This window comes from Trichomycterus rosablanca, chromosome 3 (assembly GCF_030014385.1).
Source record: "Trichomycterus rosablanca isolate fTriRos1 chromosome 3, fTriRos1.hap1, whole genome shotgun sequence".
In the NCBI taxonomy this organism is placed as follows: Eukaryota; Metazoa; Chordata; class Actinopteri; order Siluriformes; family Trichomycteridae; genus Trichomycterus; species Trichomycterus rosablanca.
In genome coordinates, this window is record NC_085990.1 from 6288960 (window position 1) to 6315382 (window position 26423).

The 26423-nt window shown below is 39.6% G+C and overlaps 3 protein-coding genes across 3 annotated transcripts; 1 reads left to right on the top strand and 2 right to left on the bottom strand.

Annotated features, from left to right (window-relative positions):
- Positions 1–2112: 2112 nt before the first annotated feature.
- mfap5 (microfibril associated protein 5) lies at positions 2113–5382 on the top strand. The gene is made up of 7 exons (XM_062992547.1): positions 2113–2196; positions 3855–3906; positions 4007–4030; positions 4155–4211; positions 4289–4376; positions 4563–4636; positions 5234–5382. Exons 2-7 carry the CDS (start codon positions 3864–3866, stop codon positions 5311–5313), a joined length of 366 nt encoding a protein of 121 aa, XP_062848617.1. The 5' UTR covers positions 2113–2196; positions 3855–3863; the 3' UTR covers positions 5314–5382.
- Positions 5383–6084: 702 nt separating this feature from the next.
- On the bottom strand, positions 6085–18369 carry necap1 (NECAP endocytosis associated 1). The gene is made up of 8 exons (XM_062992546.1): positions 18227–18369; positions 12354–12454; positions 11018–11122; positions 10843–10924; positions 10649–10757; positions 10380–10527; positions 9928–10027; positions 6085–7469 (listed from the first exon to the last, which is right to left on the bottom strand). The coding sequence occupies exons 1-8, from the start codon at positions 18319–18321 to the stop codon at positions 7412–7414; spliced, it is 798 nt and encodes a 265-aa protein (XP_062848616.1). The 5' UTR covers positions 18322–18369; the 3' UTR covers positions 6085–7411.
- A 1207-nt stretch (positions 18370–19576) lies between these two features.
- On the bottom strand, positions 19577–22388 carry aicda (activation-induced cytidine deaminase). Its single transcript, XM_062991573.1, has 5 exons — positions 22369–22388; positions 21559–21724; positions 20546–20825; positions 19738–19853; positions 19577–19633 (listed from the first exon to the last, which is right to left on the bottom strand). Exons 1-5 carry the CDS (start codon positions 22386–22388, stop codon positions 19583–19585), a joined length of 633 nt encoding a protein of 210 aa, XP_062847643.1. The 3' UTR covers positions 19577–19582.
- Between the last annotated feature and the right edge of the window lie 4035 nt (positions 22389–26423).

Here is a 26423-nt window from a genome sequence, read left to right on the forward strand (position 1 = left end):
AGAGTTTTTGTTTGTTTATTTAGATTTTAACGTCATGTTTTACGCCCTTCGGTTACATCCATGACAGGAATGGTAGTTACTCATTACACAAGATTCATCAGTTTTGAAATGTCAAACACAGTCTTGGACAATTTATATCTTCAATTCACCTCACTTGCATGTCTTTGGACTGTGGGAGGAAACCGGAGCACCCGGAGTAAACCCACGCAGACACGGGGAGAACATGCAAACTTCACACAGAAAGAACCGGGACCGCCCTATCTGGGGATTAAACCCAGTACCTTCTTGCTGGGAGGCGACAGTGTTCAATACTAAAAATAGAAAGTCTACTGATCTCCCTATATTTATTGTATAAACACTAACCCACGCCCCCTCCGACATGTGGGCAGCATGCCGTATGCATAAAAAAATAAACATATACAAGTGTACAGTACAACGGAACTCTTTCTTCGCGTATCCCAGCTTGTTTTGGAAGTTGGGGTCAGCGCACAGGGTCAGCCATCGTTCGCAGCCCTGGAGCAGAGAGGGTTAAGGGCCTTGCTCAAGGGCCCAACAAAGGCTGCATGACAGAGCTGGGATTCAAACTCTCAACCTTTCAGTTGATAGCCCAATACTCTACCCACTAGGCTACCACTGTCCCGAAAAAATGCAATAAATCTGTCATTTGTTAGTTCTAATAAACCTTTATTTAATTAATAAATAAATCAGATAATTATGACCACAGACTGTTAAACCTATCAGGTCTTTTATCAAGCAAACATAGTCAAAAAGTCGACTTGCAAAACTATAACAGTTAGTGTCCTCAGTTCCCAAACCATTGAAAAGTCTCATTTATAGGAAAGCTGATGGACCACAGGGGTAACATTGCCTCTGTTCCACATTTTTTGGAGTGTGTTGCAGTCCTCAAATTCTAAATGTGTTTATATTTACAATATAATAATAAAATACTACAATAAAAACAATATAATACTACAGTAAAGGTGATTAGTGAAAAAGTGCAAATCTTTTCTTCCTAATTTTATCACTTACTCACTTTCTTAACCGCTTATTCAGTCAGGGTCGCGGGGGGTGCTGAAGCCTATCCCAGCTATTTAATGGGCGCAAGGCACACAGTAACACACTGGACACCAATCCATTGCAGGGCAGACACACACACACACACACACACACACCCATTCATCTATAGGGCAATTCAGTGTCTCCAATTAACCTGACTGCATGTTTTTGGACTGTGGGAGGAAACCTGAGCTCCCGGAGGAAACCCACACAGACATGGGGAGAACATGCAAACTCAACACAGAAAGGACCGGGACCACCCCGCCTGGGGATCAAACCCAGGACCTTCTTGCTATGAGGCAACAGTGCCACCCACCGAGCCACCGTGCCACCGTGCCACCGTGCCACCCTCTAATTTCATCAGTTAAATTAAAGAATCAAGAGTATTAACAAATCACAGATTTGTCTTTTTATTGTGTTTTACAAAATGTCCCAGCTTTTCTGGAAATGGGGTTGGCCACCTGACCATCACCTAGTCAGACACCCTATTTTAAAAAAGCAAATGCTGTTAATATAGAGTAACATCTATGTGATCGTTCCATCTATAACAACATGCATTCTTTTGAGAAGGCTTATTCAACTACGTATGTGGGAATTTGTGCTCATTCAGTCAAAAGAGCTTTTGTATGGCTGGACACTGATGTTGGTCAAGAAAGCATCAAATGAAGTTCAAGTTTATTCCAAAGCTGTTCAGTGGTGCTGAGGTCAGGGCTCTGTGCAGGACACTGGAGTTCCTTTAAACTGAGATTTTCTTCATGTCTTTTTAGAGCTTGCTTTGTGCACAGGGGCAAAGTCACTGTTAATGCAAAATTGGTAGCACATAATTTCCTTTATATAATTGATTTAATACAGCTGTTAGCAACTGTTGCAGCTGAAACACATGAATTCAAAAATTTTAAGGTGTGTCTCAATATTTTGGTCCATAGTGTATATACCACATTCCATCAGTGGATATAATTTGACAGGAGAGAAGAGAGAGAGGCAATGAGAGAGAGAAAGCAAGAAAGAAAGAGAGAAAGAGAAAGAGAGAGAGATTAGGTAAGAGAGGGTAAAGGAGGCGGAGAAAGAAGCAAAAAGAGAACAGAAAGAAAACAGACAACAGATTCAGATTCAAACTAAGAAAGCAACAGGAGGAAAGATGTAAGTATTAAACACTTTCTATTTTCTACAATCATCCTTACATCTCTCAGACGATGCTCTGTTTACACTCTGTTTAGTCTTTTTACTGTTAAAGGGCTCGATTATATAAACAAGTGCAATGTTTTTGTGACAGATGACATTTTTGAATAAATCATATTTAATCCTACAAAAATACATTTCTTGTCTGGACACACATGAACTGAAAGGTAATTTCTGGATGAATGTGATGGAACAAATGTTAAGTGTACAAGCGTGTTTATGTCAGTTAACAAAAACACATTCTTTAGTGTGGACTCATATCTTGGAATCCTTACTGACCCGAAACAGTCCAGACAGAGAAGGGAGGAGAGAGAGAGATTGGACGGATGCATGGAGGAGCTGAAAGTGATGTTTTTTAACTGAGATGTCGACTCACATATTGGGAGCAGATGCAAATACATGCATACCAGCAAACTCACATGATTGATTTGATGGACAAGTTTAGTCATCATTCTCTAAACAGCTGTTTATCTGTGTCCTTGTTTTTCTCTCTTTTAGAATGAGACACATGGTCGCATGTTTACATAGAAAACAGTTTTTTCTTCTTTCCTTCAATGTATAGCACATAGCATATAAAGTTATATAAAGTATCAGCTCCACTAACCATATAGAAGCACTTTGTAGTTCTACAATTACTGACTGTAGTCCATCTGTTTCTCTACATACCTTTTTAGCCTGCTTTCACCCTGTTCCTTAATGGTCAGAAACCTGACAGGTCCACCACAGAGTGGTGGATGATTCTCAGCACTGCAGTGACACTGACATGGTGGTGGTGTGTTAGTGTGTGTTGTGCTGGTATGAGTGGATCAGACACAGCAACGCTGCTGGAGTTTTTAAATACCGTGTCCACTCACTGTCCACTCTATTAGACACTCCTACCTAGTTGGTCCACCTTGTAGATGTAAAGTCAGAGACGATCGCTCATCTATTGCTGCTGTTTGAGTTGGTCATCTTCTAGACCTTCATCAGTGGCCACAGGACGCTGCCCTCGGGGCGCTGTTGGCTGGATATATTTTTGGTTGGTGGACTTATTCTCAGTCCAGCAGTGACAGTGAGGTGTTTAAAAACTCCATCAGCACTGCTGTGTCTTATCCACTCATACCAGCACAACCTGTGGTTGTCCTGTGGAGGTCCTGACCATTGAAGAAAAGGCTAAAAAAGTATGTAGAGAAACAGAGGGACTACAGTCAATAATTGTAGAACTACAAAGTGCTTTTATATGGTAAGTGGAGCTGATAAAATGGACAGTGAGTGTAGAAACAAGGAGGTGGTCATAATGTTTTGCCTAATCGGTGTATATTGTCCAAGCAGTTGAAGGCTCAAGGGCCCAACAGTGACAACCTTTCAGTGGGGGAGCTTGAACCAGCGACCTTTTAATTACTAGTCCAGTACCTTAACCGCTAGGCTACAACTACAGTGGAAAACATGCCTCTGTCCCAACTTTTTAGGATGTTGCAGGCATCAAATTCTGAATTCTTTCTACTTTTCCCAGTTAAATAAAGATTCAAGATAATTCACAAGTCACATATTCTTAACTTTTCTGGAAACAGGGTTTGAATATCAAAATCTTTTATTCTTCTTATATAAGCAATGAAACACATCTGTATTTTTCCCTACAGTTCACAGTGATGGGCTTCTACCAAACTGCAGCGCTTCTCTGCTTTCTTTTTGGTAAAACGAAACATTCTAAACAGCTCGACTAATTACATTCATTAGTGCCACAAAGGGCTGTTTGTCTCCTCACTATAAAATCCTGTCCTTTTGTTCTCAGTTGCTGTTTGGACACAGGGCACAGGTAGGACAAACTTTCAAAATGTCCAGCTCATTTTTTAGGCTCCACAAAAAGGTCAGATTGTGCAAGCGCGTTTGTGTTTTTTCTGTTGAACTATGTAATGCTTTTTAATGTTACTTTTATATAGTGTTACCAGGGCTAGAAAATGGGGAAACAGCAGGTATAGAAAATGGGGAAACAGCAGGTTAGTGATTTTTTCTCATAAATATGCAATTAAAGAGAGAAAGAGAAAGAAAAAAAGGTGACACTGTGTGTTTTTAGACTGCAGAGAGGAAATGTACCCGTGTACGAGGATGTACTCTGTCCATCAGCCAATGAAGACATGCTTCAAATCAATGTGCATTTCCAAGTAAATATGCATAAACACACACACACACACACACACACACATAAATTAAGGTGTCATTATTGTTTACCACTATTACAGTAATGGATTAGCATATACTCTGGAGTTAGAAAGTATTTAGACATGTAACCTACATGCAGTTTTAGTCACATCAGTCACACTAACATTAGTTTTGCATCTCTTGTTTAGTCTTCGACGTGTCTACGTGATTAACAATGAAATCTGTGTGAGGACCGTGTGTCAGCAGGAAGAGATCCTAAAAGGTGGGACTAAATACCACATCACAAGGACATATTTGACTGTCATACACCATGTCCTAAAGTATTCACGTTTATTTCCAAAAGTTTGCTGACAGAACTACGACGGTGTATTAGGGCCACTTTAAAGAAAAATATTTTTTTAAGTTTCAATTTTGAGAATAAAGTTGTACACGTTTCGATTTCGAGATTAAAGCCGAAATATTATGAGATTAAAGTCGAAATAATTACGAGATTAAAGTCGAAATATTATGGTCATAGCAACCTCCTTGTGTTCATGATTTGTTATACTTTTATATCAGTTTCACAAATAAAGAAATCCCCCAATCTCCTGCACAAGTAAGTTAGTGAATCAGAATAAAATTGGGTCGTGGAAAGGAAATCACTGTGTGCTAAATGTGGCATGTTATGTAGTGTGGCACACTATGTAAACTACAAACTACCCACTGAAAAACCTTAATGAATAAGTGGAAAAATATAACGTGTGCTTTTGTTAGCATCATTTGAACACATTAGTTTACTGAGTAAGGATCACTGCAATGATACAAGACATGTAGTTCAGTATAATAAATAACCAACACCTCTCTTGCTTTTTTTTTTCAGCGGAACTATGCAGAGAGAAGTCTGGGTGGCCAAAACGACTTCAGAGGTCAACCAGAAAGCGCTGCCAGCCTAAAAAGTGATCCAGAGATTAAAAAAAAAAAAAAAAAAAAAAAAAAACTGGATCGAAGGACTTTTTAATGAAATTTATTTACTCAACTTAAGGCTAATTAAATAATTAAAATTTATAATTCAGCTTAAACCTTTTCTTAGCTAATCAAATAAGTCGTTTATTTAAACGTAGCACATGCAGTAATGTTTATTTCTCATAAATGTAAATCTTCTAATAATGAGAGTTAATTTCTGTGTGGACATTTCATTAATTTGACTATATTGCCTTTATGTGTTGAGGTTAAATGTTAAATCCATTTTATTGTCAGTGACCAAAGCTACAGTATGCACCATTTACTGATGTAGACTTACTGTTGTGGACTTCATAAGCTACTATGACAACTAATGTTGCCAATGATATGCTCAATAGTTGCACTGCACAGTTCTTTCAAGCCATCAAGATTTTATTACAATGTTTAATTCTCACCTAAAGAAAAAAAAAAAAAAAGCATGTTGTTTTACATGCTTATGTACACTAGTATGGGACAGGTTATTATTTTCTAATATCTGTTCAATGATTGGGCAGCATGGTGGTGCAGTGGGAAGCACTGTTGCCTCACAGCAAGAAGGGCCTGGGTTTGATTTCTTGGACTGGGTGGCCAGGGTCCTTTCTGTGTGCAGTTTGCATGTTCTCCATGTGGGTTTCCTCCCACATGCAGTCAGTCAAATTGGAGATAGAGAAAATTGCCATAAAAACCATAAATAAATGAATGTAAAACAATAATGTCAAATACAAATGCAGCTTTCTCTAATTATGTTGTTTATTTGGACATTACATTGATTTATTGTGCATTTATACATTGTGTATGAGTTTACACTCTAATACAGCAGGATTAAACACATCAGGACAAATTCTTTACTGCTGAACATAGGTGGCATGAAAAAAAGCAATGCTAATCTTCTGGGGATAAATAAAAAAAACAGGTCAGAGGTGCACACAAAAATACAGTATAGCATTTTACTGCACACTAAAACACTGCTATTTTAAACTCTTTTAAACACGGAGAGTCATTTAATCTTTAAAACTCAATTGAGACAGAAGTATGTGCCACAATAAGACAACATGACTGCCTTTATTTCTGCATGATGTCAGTCGTCTAAATATTGCTGCTTGAATGGAATGGTTTGCTGGATCCAGCCCACATTTTCATGCAGTACACAGAAGACGCAAGGTGCTGCTATACCACTGTGATATGTGTTCAGCACTAATGTGTTTCTCAGCTATGGTTATCGATTGCATATAGTCAGAAAAAACAGCCCTGCTGTACCATTGGTCTAAACGCATAACAACCTCATTTGCATCATCAGATGCAGCAAACACCTAAGCCCCCGATATAAAATTAGGTTTATGAGGCGCACAAGTGGCGCAGCGGTAAAACACACTAGCCCACCAGAGCGGACATTTCAAACTTGTCAGTTCGAATCTCAGCACTGCTATATGGTATAGTACAGTATAATACAGTAATTGGTTTGTCTGGGGGAAGATGGGCTTAAGGGATTCATCATAACTGCTGCAAACTGCTGACCTCTGCTAGCTGGTCAATAGCGCCTACACAAAGACAGGGGTAATTAAGATCAGTGCATGATTCTCCGTGTGTGATACTGATCTCCGTATTAACCCGCCTAGTGCAGGGGAAATAAAGTGGTCGGCTACTGCATGCGAGTTAGTTACAGCCCTACTCGGTCAGAAGTGGAGGTCTGCAGCAGTACAGGTGAAATGTGATCGAGGAAATTGGAGGAAAAACACATTCAAAAAATTGGTTATTACACTTAACTGTACTAACCTTTTCCTGTTCAAGTATACACATTTTCAAAATACACATAATCTGTTTATTACTCCCAATATACTCCCAAAAATATATAGACTGCATAAATAAATAAATAAATACTCATAACAAACATTTATGTAGCTGACAGACTTACACAAAACCATACATAAAAATCCCTTCAAGTGCAAAGAAAACAAAGTGTGTGTGTGTGTAGGGAAGCAGGTAAGGGTAAACTTTAGTTAGCCTCAGTGTAGGATAGGTAAGGATGGGGGAAATAAGGAGAGACTTGGGTGTCGCACACTTAGAATTGAACCCAGTTTGCAGAGGACGAGTCCTGCTTGGCTGACTGAGATGAAAAACTGAAAGAGAGAAGAGGAAGGGTGAGAACGACAATCAAAGCGTGTTTTTATGTCTAAACACTTACTGAGACCAAGCAAACAAAAGAAAGCAAAATTATGCGCCATTACACACTGCATCTTACAGACACGGTCAGAGGAAAGAGAAGTTAGCTTAAACATTGTTGTTAATGCAACAAATATAAATTAAGTAGGTCTTGGGGCCCGTTTTAGGCTCCGTTATCAATTTAAAAAAATGAAAATCCAGCGGTTCTCAAACTGTTATTATGTAAGCTAGTGGTTATTTATTCTATAAATACATTTGAGGTAAATGTGAAGAAAAAGAGGAAAAGCTAAAAGAGTTTTTACTAAACTCTACCAAAATGTATAGTCTACAGTGGCCACTAGGGAGCGACAAAGCATTTGCAAATTGTGGATATTGAACCCAACAGTAATAGTGATAATGCAATTACACCATTCCATTTGCACTTGTGGCACGGACTGGCCAAGAGAAGGAGCAAACTGGCATGTGTCTCCTCTGACACTCTTAAACTGACAGCCAAAAGTAAAGCAACAGATCCCTATAAAGAGCCCTACGCACATAAAAGAACACACAAGGAGCTCTGTGTTTTTCGGCTCATGTGCCAGCACCTAGACCAGACAGTAGGCATAGCTGTTACAGCATCAGGAGGGTGTCCTCCTACTCAGAAAAGGGGTCATTGCTTGGGGAGCCTTTTAGCTGCTGTTACTGCTACTTTTAGCTGCTGCTTTAATCCGAAAACTATTAAATCCCGAACTGGGTTTTGTTAATGATTTGTCGTTAAGACAATTTAGAGCTTCATATTTTTTAATTTTGAGCTTGGTAAAAGGTTTTTTGCAAGACTGTACATAAACATTGTTTTTATTATATAAAATATATAATTATACATATCCTATACGTACAGTGAATCACCATATCCTAGTAAAAATGTAAGTAATAAATAAAGTGGGCCAAAGTCCTACAAATGAATAATTAAATGGAGACACTGAATTCCCCTAGGGTGTTACTGTGTGCCTTGCGCCCATTGAAAAGCTGGGATACGCTCCAGCACCCCCACCCCAATTGGATAAGCGGTTAAGAAAGTGAGTGAGTGAGTGAATATTGTGAAATTTTTGCCCATTCTTCTTGGCAGAATTGCTTTCTAAAAATTATTTGCCACTCAGACACGCTCCTAATGTCAGGTAAATAGGACATGACATAATAGGACATAAATGATTTTATATATTTTTTATTTTAACATTTCTTTTATTGCTTTAGGTGATTTTTTTATTTTTATGGGTTTTTAATATTTCTGACTGACCAAAGTAAAGTTGCATAAACTGACATTAGTCGATTTTTTTTCTCCCTATTTTTAAAAACTAAAGTTGAAACTGGAGGTATATCTGTACAACACTAGAGCTTAATGCACACTTTTATTAAATTATTAAATCCCGAACTGGTGGTGGATTTCCGCAGGTGCAGATCCACCTTGCCACCGGTGAACATCCAGGGAATGGACATTGAGAGAGTGGACTCTTATAAGTACCTGGGTGTTCATCTAAACAACAAACTGGACTGGTCAGTTAACACTAACGCACTTTATAAAAAAGGTCAGAGTAGACTCTACCTACTCAGGAGACTGAGGTCATTTGAGGACTTTCTTTGATACAGTGGTGGCATCAGCCATCTTTTACGGAGTGGTATGCTGGGGCAGTAGCATCTCTACAGCGGACAGGAAGAGACTGAACAAACTCATTAAGAGGGCCGGCTCTGTCCTGGGGAGCCCCTTAGACCCAGTGCAGGTGGTGGGAGACAGAAGGATGTTAGCCAAGCTGGCATCCATGCTGGAGAATGACTCCCACCCCATGCATGAGACTCTGGCAGCACTGGGCAGCTCCTTCAGTGACAGGCTGCTTCACCCTAAATGTGGGAAGGAGCGGTACCGTAGGTCCTTCCTTCCTGCTGCTGTTAGATTATACAACCAGCACTGCTCCAGATAGATCACACACACTTTAAATTATTATTCATTAAAATGTGCAATTTTTTCCCCATTGGTAACTATTACAATGTGCAATATTCTCACGTGCAGTTATTTGTAAATATTTGTAAATATTTTTAGTTTTTCTGACTTTTTATTATTATTGTTATACATTGTACTATTTTTATTTTTTATCGTCTATTTTTTGTACTGAGTGCTGTACTATCCCTTTGCTGCTGCAACAATGTGAATTTCCCCATTGTGGGACTAATAAAGGATTATCTTATCTTACTGGAATATAGCTGTTCTACTCCTAAAGATACATCTTAGGTTCTGGTCTCTAACTGTTTCTTTACAACAGGTGAATAGTGGTTTATTAATTATGTTAAATGTGATACGAAATACGAAATGTGTAACAAAGTCATAATAAATGCAAATATGCAAACATGGCAAATAAACACAAGCTTTGATTCTGATTTACGTACCTGTCAGATGTGAAATCCCCCCACAAGTCAGAGTTTGTACCAGTGACAGCAGGCTGGACCAGAGAATTGGAATCATTGCTGTCTAAGTCTAGCAGACAACCTAATAAATTAAAATAATAAATTAAAACCCAAATAATTAAACAGCTATCAGTGAAGACCACTTTAACAGGATTCCTAATGTCCAGCTAGCCGTCCGTACACAAGGTATCTAAATAAAATAAAGCGGAAGTATTTAACAACCTTTGTTTCTCTCGGTCATGATATGGGGATGTGTTAGTACTGATAGCATGGGTAACTTGCACATGAGCAGCAATAATGCTAAGAAGTACATACGCAAGAGAGTGCTGTCTGTAGTCTAAATATCTTATGTACGTATTTGTACTGTTCTTGTATCCATTTTTACATTGTAATTAAGACAGCCTCAAAGAAATGAGAGAATAGTGACAGATTACTTGTATGGCTGCTTTCTTTCAATGGTTCTGTGTTGTTATTGGTGGACACAGCTGATGGAGGTGGCGCAATTCTGCCACTCGGAGGAGGCGGAAGGAGCCCAAGACCACCTGAACCCTGGGGACGGGACTTGTCTTTCTTTTTACTTTGCTGAAAAACATTGGATAGCAGTTTATATTTTTTAACTGCTAACAAAATAATTAAAATAGAATAATTACTACAAGATTTCTAGTAAAAAGAAACAACATTTCAGCACTAAATTTTTTTTTACCCCAATGTTAAGAGTGATGGTCTGGCCTTCTTTAAAGCCCAAGTCTAATTTGGGCCCTAGGTCTGGAGTCTGAGCCTGCTTACTGAACTCATCATCCTGCTTCACCCACCTAAGAAAGAGGGAAAATAAATGAATCTAATTTCTTGAATGAGACAAAAAATTATGCTGTTAAAAAGATCAGCAAGAAAACAAACTTGAAATGATCCTGTAAAGCCACGTTAAAATCGAAGGCATCTCCTCTGTCCCCAAATCCGATACCAATAAAGGCACTACGACCTAGGAATAGAAAAAAGGGGGGGGTCTTTTAGTTTCGAAATTAAGAAGTTGATCATTCATTCAGACTGAGAATTTGAAGTCTCTCATACTCACCGCTGTCATCCTGAATTCGAAGTATGAAATAGCGGCTTGAGTCACTCACAGTTTCTACTGCAATACCAGGATACTGATCAACTGGTGCCTGAGCAAACAGCTCTCCTAAAGACATAAAGGGAAAGGCATTACGTGAAGAAACTTTTCTTAACATTGTTAATCTCACACTTACACAATCAGAAAAATCCAACCCTAAATATAAGTACATTTAATCTGAGAGCAAAAAAATCCCTCATCAAGAAATAATTATTTTTAACAAAACCACACGTGCCACATCTATCACTATTAATATTTCACTTTTTTAAGTTGAATGTCTGCAAACCTTCAAGCAGTAATCCACAACTTTCTGATTTGCTGGGGTTTATGCATTAAGTAATACAGAGGAGGCTTCTTTCTGAGTTTGCATGTTCTCCCCGTGTCTGCATGGGTTTCCTCCGGGAGCTCCGGTTTCCTCCCACAGTCCAAACACATGCAGTCAGGTTAATTGGAGGCACTGAATTACCCTAAAGGTGAATGGGCGTGTGTATGTGTGTGCGATGGACTGGCACCCTGTCCAGGGTGTTACCGTGTGCCTTGCGCCCACTGAAAAGCTGGGATAGGCTCCAGCACAGCCTAATACAGAGGACAAACTCTCAATCATTCTTCAACATGGGGAAGAAAACTAGAGAACACAGTTCAAATTAGGAAAAATTGTGTTGAACTTCATGAGTCATGGAATTGCTGTAACATAGCTGCTTGCCTGAAAATACCAAGATCTGCGTAATAAAAAAGTTCCAAGCAACTGGAAGTGTGACACATTTGCCTGGCTGAGGTTTTAATTTTGTTTTGCTTCCACACACCAAATAAAGAATGATATGACAGGCAAAAAATGTTCTCAATAATCACTGTAGCATTTTGGGGTCTTCAAGTCTCTAAAACTACCATCAGACGCTCCCTCTATACCAACCGATTATTAAAATCCTTTCCTGTTATCTTACCAGAAATGTAAGTGCCAGGAGTTTGCTAAACACTATCAGGATATTGACAGGAACCATCTTCTACAGTCAGAGGGAACACAAATTGAGCTTTTTGGAAACATTAAGATAAGCTATGATGTCGTCTGCAAGCCAGACTCTTGTATTTACCCATTTGGCTAATTAGACGAGAACCAGAAAAGCGAACTGAAAGCCCTCGAAGAAAATATAAGGCTGGTATAGTAGCAAACATATGGTCAACACTGTATTAAAACAAGATTTTTGATGTGATGTTGGGCCGTCCACAAACATTTTGTCATCTGTTGTGCTTGTGTGTACACTACTGTTAGATAATGTGTGTGTGTACTGCACATCTCTCTAACCTGAGATCTTGTCCTCCAGTTTAATATAAGCAACTTTCCCCTTGGCCGTCACCCTCATTCGACCCATCCAGTCAGGAGCATCTAGCTTCCAATCTGCTGCCCTGAAAGACACACAAACAACCAAGCAAAGGATGTGATGTTTAGTCTAGAAGCAAGAGACCTACTCTATTATAAAAATGGGTTAGGCACAATGACTTTTGTTGCCCATTTGTTGTTTTATAAACATTGTCACCAACCATCTTTTTTTTTTTTTTTAATGCCATGTTCACACTTACAAGTTACATACATGGTAAGATGGGTTAGAGTTTTTTGGTTATGTTTGGGCTTTTGGTTACTTGATGTCTGTCAGGAAATTTCACCATCCCTCTGTATCCTGTTAACCACTGACCAGATTTTGTTTTGGAGCTGGACCATTCTCAACACTGCAATGACACTAATATGATGATGATCAAGTGGTAGTGTGTGATGTACTTGTAAAAGTGATTTAGGTACAAGAGTGTTTGTAACACTTCAGTATCGATGCTGAGAGGAGAATAGCACTCCAAGCAAAAATATAACGCCAACTGATAAGACTAGTGGAAGATTATCACATACTATGAATCAAAAATATAAATTAAATTAATTACATCTTTTAATGTACACCTACAGCGAGTGTCAACAGGGTATGTGTTCCTAATAAAGAGGCCAGTAAGTTTAAACAGAATTTGAAAATCCCAATAACACCGTTGCACCTGCTAACCTCATAGGACGAGTGTAGTACAACTCAGAACAACATGCAGGTTTGGTAGGTAGCACTGTCACCTTACAGTGAGAAGGTCCTGGGTTTGATTGCCAGGTGGAGGTGTTTGGGTCCTTTCTGTGTGGAGTTTGCATGTTCTCCCTGCGTCTGTGTGGGTTTCCTCTGGTTATGTTCTGGATATGTTAGTTAAGTGAATTGGAGAAACAAAATTGGCTGTGACGGTGTTTGACATTGAACTTGAACTGATGGATCATGTGTAACCTGTAACAACCTGTCCTGTCATGAATGTAACCAAAGTGTAAAACATGACATTAAAATGCTAATAAATACATTTCTGAATAAATTGTCATTTGTAAATTTAGAATGATTGAGGGTAGAAAGCAAGTTTTAGTAGTAGCCATTCTCCAAACACCATGGTTTCCCTTATGACATTAGCTAGATTTATTTATCTATTAGGATTTTAACGTCATGTTTTACAGACCTTGTTACATTCATGACAGAAATGGTAGTTACTCGTTACACAAGATTAATCAATTCACAAGTTTAATGTCAAACACAGTCATGGACAATTCTGAATCTCCAATTTACCTCACTTGCATGTTTTTGGACTGTGGGAGGAAGCCGGCGGTCCTGGAAGAAAACCCACGCAGACATGGGGAGAACATGCAAACTCCATATAGAAAGGACCCGTACCGCTCCAACTAAGAATCAAACCCAGGACCTTCTTGCTGTGAGGTGACAGTGCTACCCACCGAGCCACTGCACCGCCCACATTTGGTAGATAACGTATTATTAATTGTAATTGGTATAAAAACTGATCAGTACTGATTAATAATACACAAATTTGCCATTGGGTCCAAATCAGCAGTCATAAACGACTATGACAGCAGTCATAAACGACTTCTGACTGTTCTTAACCCTTGTGTGGTGTTCATAGTTTTGTTACTCAGCCAATGTTTGCGGCCCACCGCATTATTGTGTTTTTAAATCAATACAGCCATAACTTATTTAACAAACAAAAAATCTAATGTTTACTTTATGATGTTTACAAGCAATAAGGACAACATTTTTGGGACATCAGTCCCATTGAACACAGTCATGCGAGACTATACGACACATGAGGGTCAGCTTTACTGTGTGTGTGTGTGTTGCAAACATTCATTTGATGGATGTATGCTGTGTCTGTCTGTCTCACTGTCTGTCTGTATTAGTATGTCTATGTCTGTCTCTCTCTGACTGACTGCCTTCCTCTCTGTCTCTCTCTGTCTGTCTTTCTCTCTGTGTGTCTCTCTGTCTGTCTTTCTCTCTCTGTATGTCTCTGTCTGTCTGTCTTTCTGTCGGTCTGTCTGTCTGTCTCTCTTTCTCTCACACAGAGACACATACTCACAGCAGGACTTGTGTAATATAAATATAAATGTGTAGGGGGGTGTGCAATGTGAACTAAAAAACGTGTTATTTTATATGTTCTTCACACAAAATGAGCCAAAGGCAAAGAGTCTGAGTTAAAATAATAATAACAGCATCATTTTTCTTTTGGTAAACATTGAAAACGGGTCCCACAGACCCAAACACCACACAAGGGTTAATTATAAGCGGCCTGTGACCTGCTTACGACTTTCTCCGTGTGTCATTCCTTAAAAAAAGGAAAAGCTTTGTGTCGGAACCGCAGCTTTAATGAAGAAAAGCAAACAAGCTCGACGGTAGGATTTTCTTCCGTCTGGATTATGAGTTTACAGTAAGAGATATGTCATGTGCTGATGACCTCAGAAGGATTTGTTGTATCACCATTTATTACTCAGCTGTAAAATGTGCTGGAGCAATGCATCATCGTCCTCCTGAGTCTGTATCAACCGGCCATCGCACAGAAAATAAAACCCAGCGTAAACAAAACCCTGCCGTCCAGTCATTGTCCGGAAACTACAGACGTCAGCAAATTAAAGCAAAACGTAAACACCATGTCACAAGTTAACTGGCAAATATCTCCTTAGACACACGCATGCAGACACACACGAAGGAAAAAATGGATTAGAGAGAAATTGTTAAGCTATTGCGTAGTCTAATGATTTCTTCAGAGTTTACTGATGCAGTTAGGCGCCAATAAATCTGTTTTAAATATAAACTCTGTTTACACTCGGTTATTACCAGTCACCAGTGACCTAAATGGTACATTCACGTGTTCCTTCAGTATAGTTTTTTTTTACTGTTTTCCTTTTGAAATACAAAGTGATTATGCACAGTTTCTGGGGTTTTTTTAACTGACCTGAATATAATGAACTCATTCAACTGATCTTTATTATTTAATTTATGTCAATTATTAGGGCTCAAAAAAACAAACATCTGCTAGTACTGAAGCTCATTTTTCGTGTATCATTTTATCAAAAAGCATTTATCTATTGATTAAGTAAATACTAAAAGGACAATACAAAACAACAACCGGAGATTTTTAAGTATCTGATACTGATGTAGAGTAAATATTTAGCTGAGTTGTATGATAGATCTTTGGCTGTGACGGTGTTTGACATTGAACTTGAACTGATGGATCATGTGTAACCTGTAACAGCCTGTCCTGTCATGAAAGTGTAAAACATGACACTAAAATGCTAATAAATACATTTCTGAATACATTTATTTCTGAAATAAATTGTCATTTGTAAATTTAGAATGATTTAAACTAGAAAGCAAGTTTTAGTAGTACCATTCATTCTCCAAAGACCATGGTTTCCCTTATGACATTAACTAGATTTATTTATCTTTTAGGATTTTAACGTCATGTTTTACACACTTTGGTTACATTAATGACAGAAACGGTAGTTACTGGTTACACAGAATTCATCAGTTCAAGTTTATTGTCAAACACAGTCATGGACAATTTTGTATCTCCAATTCACCTCCAATTCACCTCACTTGCACGTCTTTTTACCAAAAAGCATTTATCTATTGATTAAGTAAATACTAAAAGGACAATACAAAACAGCAACCGGAGATTTTTAAGTATCTGATACTGATGTAAAGTAAATATTTAGCTGAGTTGTATGATAAATATTTGAGTTTATTTATAAATTACTCAACGAAATCAAAACAAATGTCATGTCGACATGCCTTCAATGCTTTGCGATGGTTGGCTGCATGGGTCAGCATTCTCCAATGCCCTCGGTCTCCCATTGATTGTAACAGACTAGCACCAAATAATGCAATCCACATGGATATGTTGTCAATATGTTCTCATTCTTGGTCTTCATTACATTTACATTTTTGGCATTTAGCAGACGCTCTTATCCAGAGCGAGTTACAGAAGTGCTTCCATAGTAGACATTACCTTACTCGAGTTTAAGTAGACTTCTTTGTCCTCCTAGACCTTTTACAAGTCCTGTCATACCACAGCCTTAAGTGTTGACATGTGGGTGCCTCATCACATGCCCAAAGTAACGTATCTTGCGGACCTTAACATGGTTCAGTAGCTCCCTTTCTGTTCTGGCCATCTTGTAAACTTGCTCAGTGATGATCATCTTCCTGAGATCAGATTTTTAGCAGTTTTCTGATGCACTTCTCAAAAGTTTGAACTTGTCTTTCTTTCTCCTTCCTCAGTGTCCAAGCTTCACATCCAGACCAAGGCTTTAATCATATCCTTGTCCATTTGACCAAAACCGCCATGCCAATTTTCATATATGACATCACTTTATTATGTCACATTCTGCAATATTTGATACTCTACTTTCCAAATATAAGGAGTCCAGTCTTCTATTTTCCACCATAATTTCCAGTGTTCGTTATCACTTTCATTTCTAAAGAATGTGATTCGTCACACTGCCGTGCAGTTGCAAAAGATGAGAAAATCCCTGGCCTAAATGAATTAAATAAAGTAATGTTGTGTTCCGACCACTGTGGTCTTACGTTACCTATGAAACCACTGTTTTGTGACATTCTCAAGTTGCTTAATCGGTAACTACTAAACATATGCTGTATTTATTTACGAAAGTACAGCATTTTCTACAAAGAAGGTAGAAGGTAAACCAGATAGACCAGTCGTCTATCAGAAGAGTTTCTGATTCTCCAGATATCTTGAAATTCTAGGGAAGTGGTAGCTCAGAGGTTAAGGTACTGGACTAGTAATCAGAAGGCTGATTGGCCCCGCCGCAGCATTTGCATGTCTGGAAGATTCACACGGCTTGGCTCCAAGCTATATCGCAGACCTTCTCCGTGTTCACTCCACTCCGCAAGCTCTACGATCTTCTAACCAGCTACTCTTAGCTATTCCACGTTCTCAAATGGGGTTCAAGGGTGACAGGGCCTTTTCTGTAGCTGCACCAAGACTCTGGAATAGTCTTCCACTTTTCATAAAGGAGTCCCACACAATAGATGCCTTTAAGTTAAATGTAAAAAGTCATTTGTTTTCTTTGGCATTTGAGTCCATTTGTGGTTTTATTTGATTTATATGTTTATATGTTGGTAAGTATGTATATTATTTTGTATGTATGTTAATGATTTGTTAAATGTTTCATAGCTGAGTGGTATTTATACCTGATTTTAATGTACAGCACTTTGGTTGACACACGTTGTCTTTTAAATGTGCTATAGAAATAAAGGTGACTTGACTTGACTTAAGCCCCACTGTTGTCTCTGTTGAGCCCCTGAGCAAGGGCCTTGTATTCCGTGATAAATACAAGTCGCTCTGGATAAAATAAATGTAGCAAACGTAAGTGTTTGGCTCGGGAATTCAAACGTACAATAATTTGGAAAGCACCTGAACGAAGCATAATAACGGTCGGCCACAGAGACAGATTGGTACACAGCATATATACACCACGCTAACCTGTATGGGCGCGTCCTGAATCCCTAATGGATCCCTACTCACTACACCCTACTCCCTGCGTGACTGCACTGCATGGTGGTTTATTAGGCCGACACCTGGTGCAGCCTTAATATGTTTAAGATGGGGATTTGAGATTCGGACAGTCACAAACCTGAGAGGATAGAAAATGTATGGTAGATGACAATGACGCCGAGGACACTCACTCACGTAATGGATTTTAAACGAGAATCAGATTTAAATCGAGATGAATGAATGAATGAGACCAGACTCTGTAAAGAGATGTGAAGATGAAGGTTATGGACCCGCGGTGCCGCATCTATTTACCTGACGGCGCGGTTCGAGGCTCGCGGTGCGATTCGGTAAACATTAACGTCAGGTTTCACACACAGGACCGACTCGTATTCCACCTCAGCCGCCATCTTGGTTCTTAATTCCGCCGCTGGTTCACTGCAGCCTCTTTGGGCTAACGGAGCCGTAATGGCCGTAAAACACCTAATATCTGCACACCTCGTTCTCCTGTCAGAAACAAGGGCTCTCTGAAACACTAGGTCGGTTTATTATAAGATATATACTTTAGTTGTTTTTGTTACCACAGCTTACTCTTGGTCCCGGTCCCGGTCGGTCTGGTTAATTAGGCAAAATGGAGAAAACACCCTGGACAGATCGCCAGTCCATCACATAGCACACACACACACACACACACACACACTTAAGACACTTTATTAGCTCCAGTTTGCCTGACTGCATGTTTTTGGACTTGTGGCGGTTGTGGTTAAAATACTGGACTAGTAAGCAAAAGGTCACTTAGATTGCTTAGGCAATTTACTGTCACAGTATCGTAAGTCTATTGGATGGAAGCGCCTGCTAAATGCTGAAAATGTAAATGTTGTGGGAGGAAACCGGAGCACCCGGAGGAAACCCATGCGGCCACAGGGAGAACATGCAAACTTCACACAGAAAGGACCCTGGCCGGCTGGATGGGGAATTAAACCCAGGCTCTTTTTACTGTAAGGCTACAGTGCTATTCACTGTGCCACCCTAGACCTATTCATGCAAAGCCCAATTTTATTTCAAGCCCCACCACTGCCAGGTTGTCACTGTTGGACCCTTGAGCAAGGCTTAGATTGCTTAGACAATATACTGTCACAGTATTGTAAGTCGCTTTGGATGAAAGCGTCTGCTAAATGCTGAAAATGTAAATGTTGTGGGAGGAAACCGGAGCACCCGGAGATAACCCATGCGGACACAGGGAGAACATGCAAACTGGCTGGGGAATTAAACCCAGGTCCCTCTTACTGTAAAGAAACAGCACTACCTACTGTGCCGCACTAGACCTATTTATGCAAAGCCCAAAGCCTTTTAACTTTTGTGATACAAAATAACCATATTAAGGCGTCCCATCAACCACAACATTTAGTAAATCAGACAAAAAGAATGGTTTTAAATAATCAGAAAGATAGTAAGTTGAATGAAAAAGCTACAAACACTTTATTGTAGTATGTTGCACGTGCAACATAAGTACAGCACCATTAACTGACTTTATAATAACATTAATGCTTTAGTTCATTGATAACAGAAGTAAAATAAAGTCTCAGTAATTCAAGTCTCAGGAATTTTAGCCATCTCAAAAGCATACAGTAATTCATCATGTAAACTTGTAATATCATTTCAGAATCTTCATTATAGACCCAGCAGAGCAAAGCCGTCTCCCATATCTTCAGTCTCACCAGGCTAAAGAGACGGACAGTAGTTAGTCAAATATTTTGTTACATTATTTTACTGCTCTTAATCACATCTTGTTTGCTAATGGTCAAATAAAGTTGTGTCTACAAAACCTGAAGGATACGATGTAGTTTGCGGGACAGTCTGACAGAGTTCTGGTGGAGGCCGTCCCAAGCCTTAAAGCACCTCTGTCTTCGAGCCACAAACGTCTGCCAGCAGTAGAAAAAATCTAAAGAAACATAATACAAATCTGATGATCGTGGTGGCAAATTTATAAGGACTTGTAGTGGCTTTCGCTTTCTCAGTTAAAACTGGATTAAGTTGCCGCTCAGGTGGTGCAGCGGTAAAAACACACACTGGAACCAGAGCTGGCACCTCGAATACATCGTATAGAATCTCAGCTCTGCCTGCCGGCTAGGCTGAGCAGCCACATGAACAACGATTGGCCTGTTGTTCAGATATGGGTGGGGATTAAGCCGGATGGGGTCTCTCTCTCATAAATAATGCAATTACGACCTCTGCTGGCTGATTGATGGCGCCTGCACAGAGATGATAAAAGAGTGCTGTCAGGGTGTGTCTCTCCGTACACAGTGCTGATCTGCACTGCACTCATTAAAGTGTAGGTGATAAGATGCATACTGCATGCTGCCCACATGTCGGAGGGGGCGTGGGTTAGCTTTGTTCTCCTCAATCAGAGCAGGGATTGGCATTGGTGGAAAGGGAGAAAAAGGGGATAAAATGCCATAAAAAAGAAGACTGGATTAAGTTAAGATGTGCTAACCCTAACTGTCAAGCTAGTGGTCTTTCCACCCTCTCCCACCCCCCACTTACATTAATAGGTTTTGAGAGGTACATATTAAGTTATAATCAATTATCAGTGACAGCTGATGTACTAAGCGACTTAAGTACGTATCTCTTTACCTTTATAGGTCATGACAGTTACTTGCACACCCGCTTTCTGCAAGCACCGGAGTCCCTCTCTCTCCTGACTGTCCTCATCATCACAGAAGTAAAGACGTGAGACGAAGATGCGCAGCCGTAGGTTGGGCGTCTGAGACAGAAAGCGGGCAAGATGGTGGGCACAGTTCCAACAGGGTGACCAGGAGCAGAACCAGGTGATGGCATATGCCACTCTTGGACCGTTAACACCTGTACCACACAGGCCTGGGCACAGTACCCCAAGGTAGCGCAGAAAGAGAAGCTGAGGCAAAGAAAAGGGTAAGAAAACAGTCACAAACCATCAGTAGTAGTAAGCGTTTAGTGGATCTTCTTTTTATATCGTGATTCCCTTACTTGTTTTTATTCACCTGCTGGTAAAACAGGACAGTTAAATAAAAATAAATATCTTAAAATAATGATAATAAATAAATTTTTACATATTTTACCATATTAAAACATGACACTGATTTTATGTTAACAATACGCTTTCAGCCGCTCAGGTGGCGCAGCGGTAAAATACGCTAGCACACCAGAGCTGGGGTTTCGAATACATCGTATCAAATCTCAGCTTTGCCATTCGGCTGGGCTGGGCGGCTATATGAACAACGTTTGGCTGTTGTTCATCCAGGGAGGGAAATGCCGGATAGGGATCTCATAACTGATCAAATTACGGCCTCTGCTGGCTGATTGAAGGCGTCTGCACAGAGTAGAGGAATAATGCTGGTCAGGGTGTGTCTCTCCGTGCACAGGGCTGATTCGCATGTAAACTCGCCTCGTGCAGGTGAAAAAATGCAGTCGGCTACTGCACACGTGTCGGAGGGGGCGTGTGTCAGTTCGCTCTCCTCAATCAGGGTTGGGGGTCAGCACCAGTAGAGAGGAAGCATAATGCAATTGGGTAAAAAAAATGGACGCACTAAAATCGGGAGAAAAAGGGAGAAAATGCATTTTAAAAAAACAATACGCTTTCCAGTCCACCTGTAGTATTCATCACTCACCTCTACATGGCAGCCGGAGCGATTACGCAGGTGTCCAAAATCAAAGGAGAGAGAGTCAGGACTGTTGCGTCTCTTGACCACAAAGCAGAGGTAGGTCTCGTTTCTTCCACGTGCCCAGCGAACATTTTTATAGTGGTAGATAAACTTTCTCTGGGTCATCAAAACACTGAGACAGAATGCAAAAAATATAATGATATAAGTCACAAGTAATGAGAATCATTATTGCCTACTCTGTGCAAAGAAAATGTCTGAGTACTACCAGTCTTATGTTGAAAGCTCTTATAGTGTGTACATTAAATCTAATTTAGGTTTAAATATTAAATATATATAAGTATAAATTTAATAACTACAATACTCATTTATATGAAATAATTAAATCAAACGAAATCAGTCACGTTTTGTGACTAGATGCTTAAAGATAACATTATTTTACTATATACTGTAAACCTTATTTGCATTTAGTGTTTTTGGGTTAGGTGAGCTGGATAAGAGCAGACATGCAAAAATGAGCTCAATAGAAAAATATGACTAAGAACAGATAAATGCAAATATGCATAAGTTACAGATACAGATTTGGCGACTACAATGTGCAAAGCTATTTAAAACACATGCACACATTACAAACACTCTTCATTTGATCATTGAAAGAAAGAAGTTGTGCACAAACTGCAATGCCGTAGTTCATTCATTTAAAACCATCAAACAGCAAAAAACTCTTAGTCCTTTATCACCAGCAGGTCCTGTGGGATGTACAGTTGCAGCAACATGACCAGACTTTCTCAGTATTATGGGTTTTTTGTTTTCACTCACCTGTCCAACTTGCTCGTCATTCCGAAAGACGAAACCAGCTCATTGATTTAGTCATGCAAAAAATGAGTGAGAGTTTTGAAAGTGATGCGGAGGAAGAAGGAGGTATAGAAAACAAGTGACATATTGATACAGTTGGGTGAAGAGGGTCCCTGATTGGGTGAGAACAGTTTTCAAACCTGTTTGGGAGGTCTGAGGTTCATTCTAACCGACACTGTCAGATAAACATTAATAGCAGCTGCTGTTTAAAGGGACATCCGTGAGTTGTAGCCGTATAGTAAAATGACAGTAATGTTTTCTACAAACCAATTCCAGAAAAGCTGGGGCAGTTAACAATCAATTGTTTTTTCCCTCTCTGGTCTGGAGAATATGTGATTCTTTTACACAAAAACAATTTATAAGGTGGACCACAGCACATGTTTCCACTTAGTGTCAGTCCTGACATGTCAGCATCAAGTCTGAATGTTGTTAATATATTCACAACACAGATAAGAGCATTCAGACACAGCCTAAATCTTCAATTTTATTCACTTAAGCTTTTGTTTAGTCTTCGTAAACCAGTGGAGTAGAGCTCTGGTCCCGGGAGTTTGGGGTCTTGGCTGTCTGGTGCTCTGTTGGTGTTTCCCACCTTGTGGCCCGGCGGTTTTAATATAATAAGTTGGGTCATCTGGCTGTGTTAAGTTCAGTTCTCTGAAAGCGTCCACTCTGCCTTAGAAAGATCTGCAGAGTTTAGGGGTTCATGGTCATAGAGATCTTGCTGGAATCATGAATCTTGGGTTGCCGTTGTTCTGCCTCTCACATACTGATCACTTTTGTTGATGTTGGAATAGGTGGGCACTGAAAACCCGGGAAACATCTCATGGTACTTTCTTGTCTTGTTTTTTAGTTATGAAATATTCAGCATAGGTACCTTCTTATTATTTATTTTGTTCATATTATATTTTAATACATTTTTACCCCAAGGTGGTTCTGATGCATACCGTTTCACCAAATTGAGGCTGAAGCCTGTTGGTTCAAGGCTGCCGTGCCAAAAATGCTGTTCCTGCTGGACGTCATGGGAATCTGCAGTGACTGTGCTCACAATGTCCAGAAACTTGTTGGTTGATGTGATTTGTAACCTTTTTGCTCCTACATGTGCATCATAAAACACAGCTTGTGGCGTAACCATGACATGCTGGAAATTTCCAGCAGTCTTCCACCCTTTTAAGGAAGACTTCTCATCACATATCGTTTCAGACTTTTTTTGTATTGTGTAAATGTATTACCCATTTGTATACTGTATTATACTGCAATTATAAAAGGTCCCTTAAAGTGTTTCCAAAGAAATAAACCATACTTCCTGAAGAATACACACCTGAAAAAGGGTAATGATACCACTGAGGATAGCCCAGAAAATCAGCCTGACCACAGAATGTCACCAGTGGTTAGTAAAATGCAGACACTCATACCATTGCTTTATCTACCATGCTAATTTGCGACTGCCTACTATTGTTTTCGAAACTCTTTCCTCCTTTGCAGTACAGTTGTCTTACGTTCATGTGTGACTGTAACTCACCCACTCGTGCACTGTGTGGTCAGGGAAATCACCGTTTCCCAGAGAGCTCCCTCTCATTTGTGTGTTTGAGGCACAGAGCGAATGAGAGCGTCTATGTCCAGTTATTCACATCTGGAAGAGATCTGTCTGCTCCCAGGATCAGTCTTCGACCACAAAATTTGCTGAAGTCCAGCCACTGCGTCACGTTTGTGTAACCCAAGCCAGCGTGGAGGTCAAAAATGAAAGTGGAGCTTAGTCAAAGGAAAATGTGTATCTAGTGCTTATAAAAAAAAGAAACTAGTATGTAATGTATATAGAAAATCAGGGGAAAGTAAAACAAGCATTTCGATGAAGTGACGTGCAGATTCAGTACCAAGGGGATAGTGAACACTGGCATTGCCAGAACTTTAGCAACAGTGGCTTGTTGAGTCCAGTGATTTTTACTGATTGTACTGATGCAGCAACATGGCACAGTGGGTAGCACTATTGCTTCACAGCAAGATGTGCTTGGGTTCAAGTCCCCGGCCAGATGGCCAGGGTCCTTTCTTTGTGGAGTTTGCATGTTCTTCTTGTGTCCGTGTAGGTTTCCTCCAAAAACATGCAGTCAGACCAACTGGAGCTACTAAAATTGCCCGAAGTGTGTGTCTACCCTGTGACGGACTGGTAACCTGTCCGAGGTGTTTTCCTGCCTTTTGCCCAATAAATCAGACTTGGTTGCATATGTTTTTTAAATAACCACATCATCATCTGATCACTACAGTGATGTTGGTACAATATTAGTGCCTGTTTTGCAATTCAGTTTCTGGAATGGACCTTTTTGTAAAATGCAATAAATAGAAGAATCTGTGATTTGTTCATTCTCTTGAACATTTATTTAACTGATAAAATTAAAAGAAAATATTTCCAGTGATTTCAGTGAACATTGTAATTTGTGAATATGAACACGTTTAGAATTCGATGCCTGCAACAGACCACAAACAAGTTAAGACGGGGCGAAATAGGAGAAGCTTTTTGAATATTGAAGTTGCATTTTGAGTTCAGGGGTTCTCAAATTCAGTCCTGGAGACCCATTGCCTGGAGGAGGTTCAAACTTTCCTCGCTTCAAACACACCTGATACCCCCGACGGAGGAGAGCAGCTCCGCAGGGCAGCGAGCCTCCAGGACTGGAAGTGAGAATGTAATCATCGGATCGTGCTGGTATCGCTCAACAATCAAAACTCTGATTTTAAAATCAGATCGGAAATAAAAACAATGGGATGAACAAATTAATAATTACAATACTATTAATTGTTACACATTAAATTTAATAGTATTATCCTTACCTCTAATTTAATCACAAATACATAACAATCTTACTTAGTCACACACACAAACACACTGACTTTATGCATGGAGGTACAGCCACTTCACTGCATCAATTGTCACAGCATATATGAACGAATCGGGGCAGGAAATGCAGAGTCATTCTTTCCGAAACCCACCCACTAACACACACAGACACACACACACACACACACAAACAAAGAAGTTTAGCTGTATCATAAAGACAAACTACGTATATAACAGCTCCAAACCAGAGTTTTGAACTTGCACCTGTTTCCTGAGGACAATAATAGTTGCACTTTGGTTATGCTACACACAAGCAGATGTTCACTTCAGCCGTGAAGAACAACCCAAAGATCCTCCACAACATACAAGTCATACTAACAGGCAAAAAACCCACCAAGAATTAGTAACTTGTGAACCCATTAATTGACTAAACCTCCCCCTTTATTCTGCCCCATTTAGAAAATAATCGGACTGTGAAATGAGTCAGAACTACACTTGAGTCAAACCTGCCTAGCTAACACCTGCAGCAACATCTCATTAGAAAGACTGTAAGTTCTGTACTGACGTTCAAAGCACTGTGACTTTTCAGAAGTCTTCTAAAACCATGTCGGCATCTACCGCTTTGAATAAATCTAACTGTAATGTATACATTTCAGTTTGTGTTTAAAAACAAACATTTTAGCAACACTGTTGGTCTGGCACTATAAAAATAACTCTGAATGCTAATGTGACAGGGAGATTTAACGCTGCATTGGTGCAGCTTTACCACACACACATGACTGTACAAACATCCGGTGGTAAATGAGGACCTAGGTGAGCTCCTTTAGTGTGTGTGGTTAAGGTAGAGACGTGTCTACAAAGCTAACCACATGCTTTAGTTATAAATGCTTGCTATCGACTATAAACAGCTAGAACAAAGTCTTTTTTTTTGTTTGTTTAAACATTCATGTGGGTTTTTGACATATTCAGTATTGCAACATTAAAGCCAAACCGCTCGTAATGTCTCTAACTAGCAAAAAAAATGTCTTTCAGTAGTAAATAATCACTGATCATTTGCCTAATGTATGTCAATAAAATTGGATCAGAACTAATAAACTGTCTTAAAAAGTGAAATGGTCCTAAGGCCAAAAACTAATTTAAATGAGTGTAACTTAGTACTCACTTTCTAGGGCAGAAGAAATACTATCTGTCTAAC

Coding starts and splice junctions, on each gene's coding strand:
- mfap5 (XM_062992547.1), top strand. CDS start 3,864: ATGGGCTTCTACCAAACTGCAGCGCTTCTCTGCTTTCTTTTTG. Junction 4,031..4,154: donor TGTTTGGACACAGGGCACAG/GTAGGACAAACT, acceptor ACTTTTATATAG/TGTTACCAGGGCTAGAAAAT. Junction 4,212..4,288: donor AGAAAATGGGGAAACAGCAG/GTTAGTGATTTT, acceptor GTGTGTTTTTAG/ACTGCAGAGAGGAAATGTAC.
- necap1 (XM_062992546.1), bottom strand. CDS start 18,321: ATGGCGGCTGAGGTGGAATACGAGTCGGTCCTGTGTGTGAAACCTGAC. Junction 10,758..10,842: donor GCTTTACAGGATCATTTCAA/GTTTGTTTTCTT, acceptor CCTCTTTCTTAG/GTGGGTGAAGCAGGATGATG. Junction 7,470..9,927: donor GGGGATTTCACATCTGACAG/GTACGTAAATCA, acceptor TCTCTCTTTCAG/TTTTTCATCTCAGTCAGCCA.
- aicda (XM_062991573.1), bottom strand. CDS start 22,388: ATGACGAGCAAGTTGGACAG. Junction 21,725..22,368: donor ATGACGAGCAAGTTGGACAG/GTGAGTGAAAAC, acceptor ATTCTGTCTCAG/TGTTTTGATGACCCAGAGAA. Junction 20,826..21,558: donor GCTCCGGCTGCCATGTAGAG/GTGAGTGATGAA, acceptor TCTTTGCCTCAG/CTTCTCTTTCTGCGCTACCT.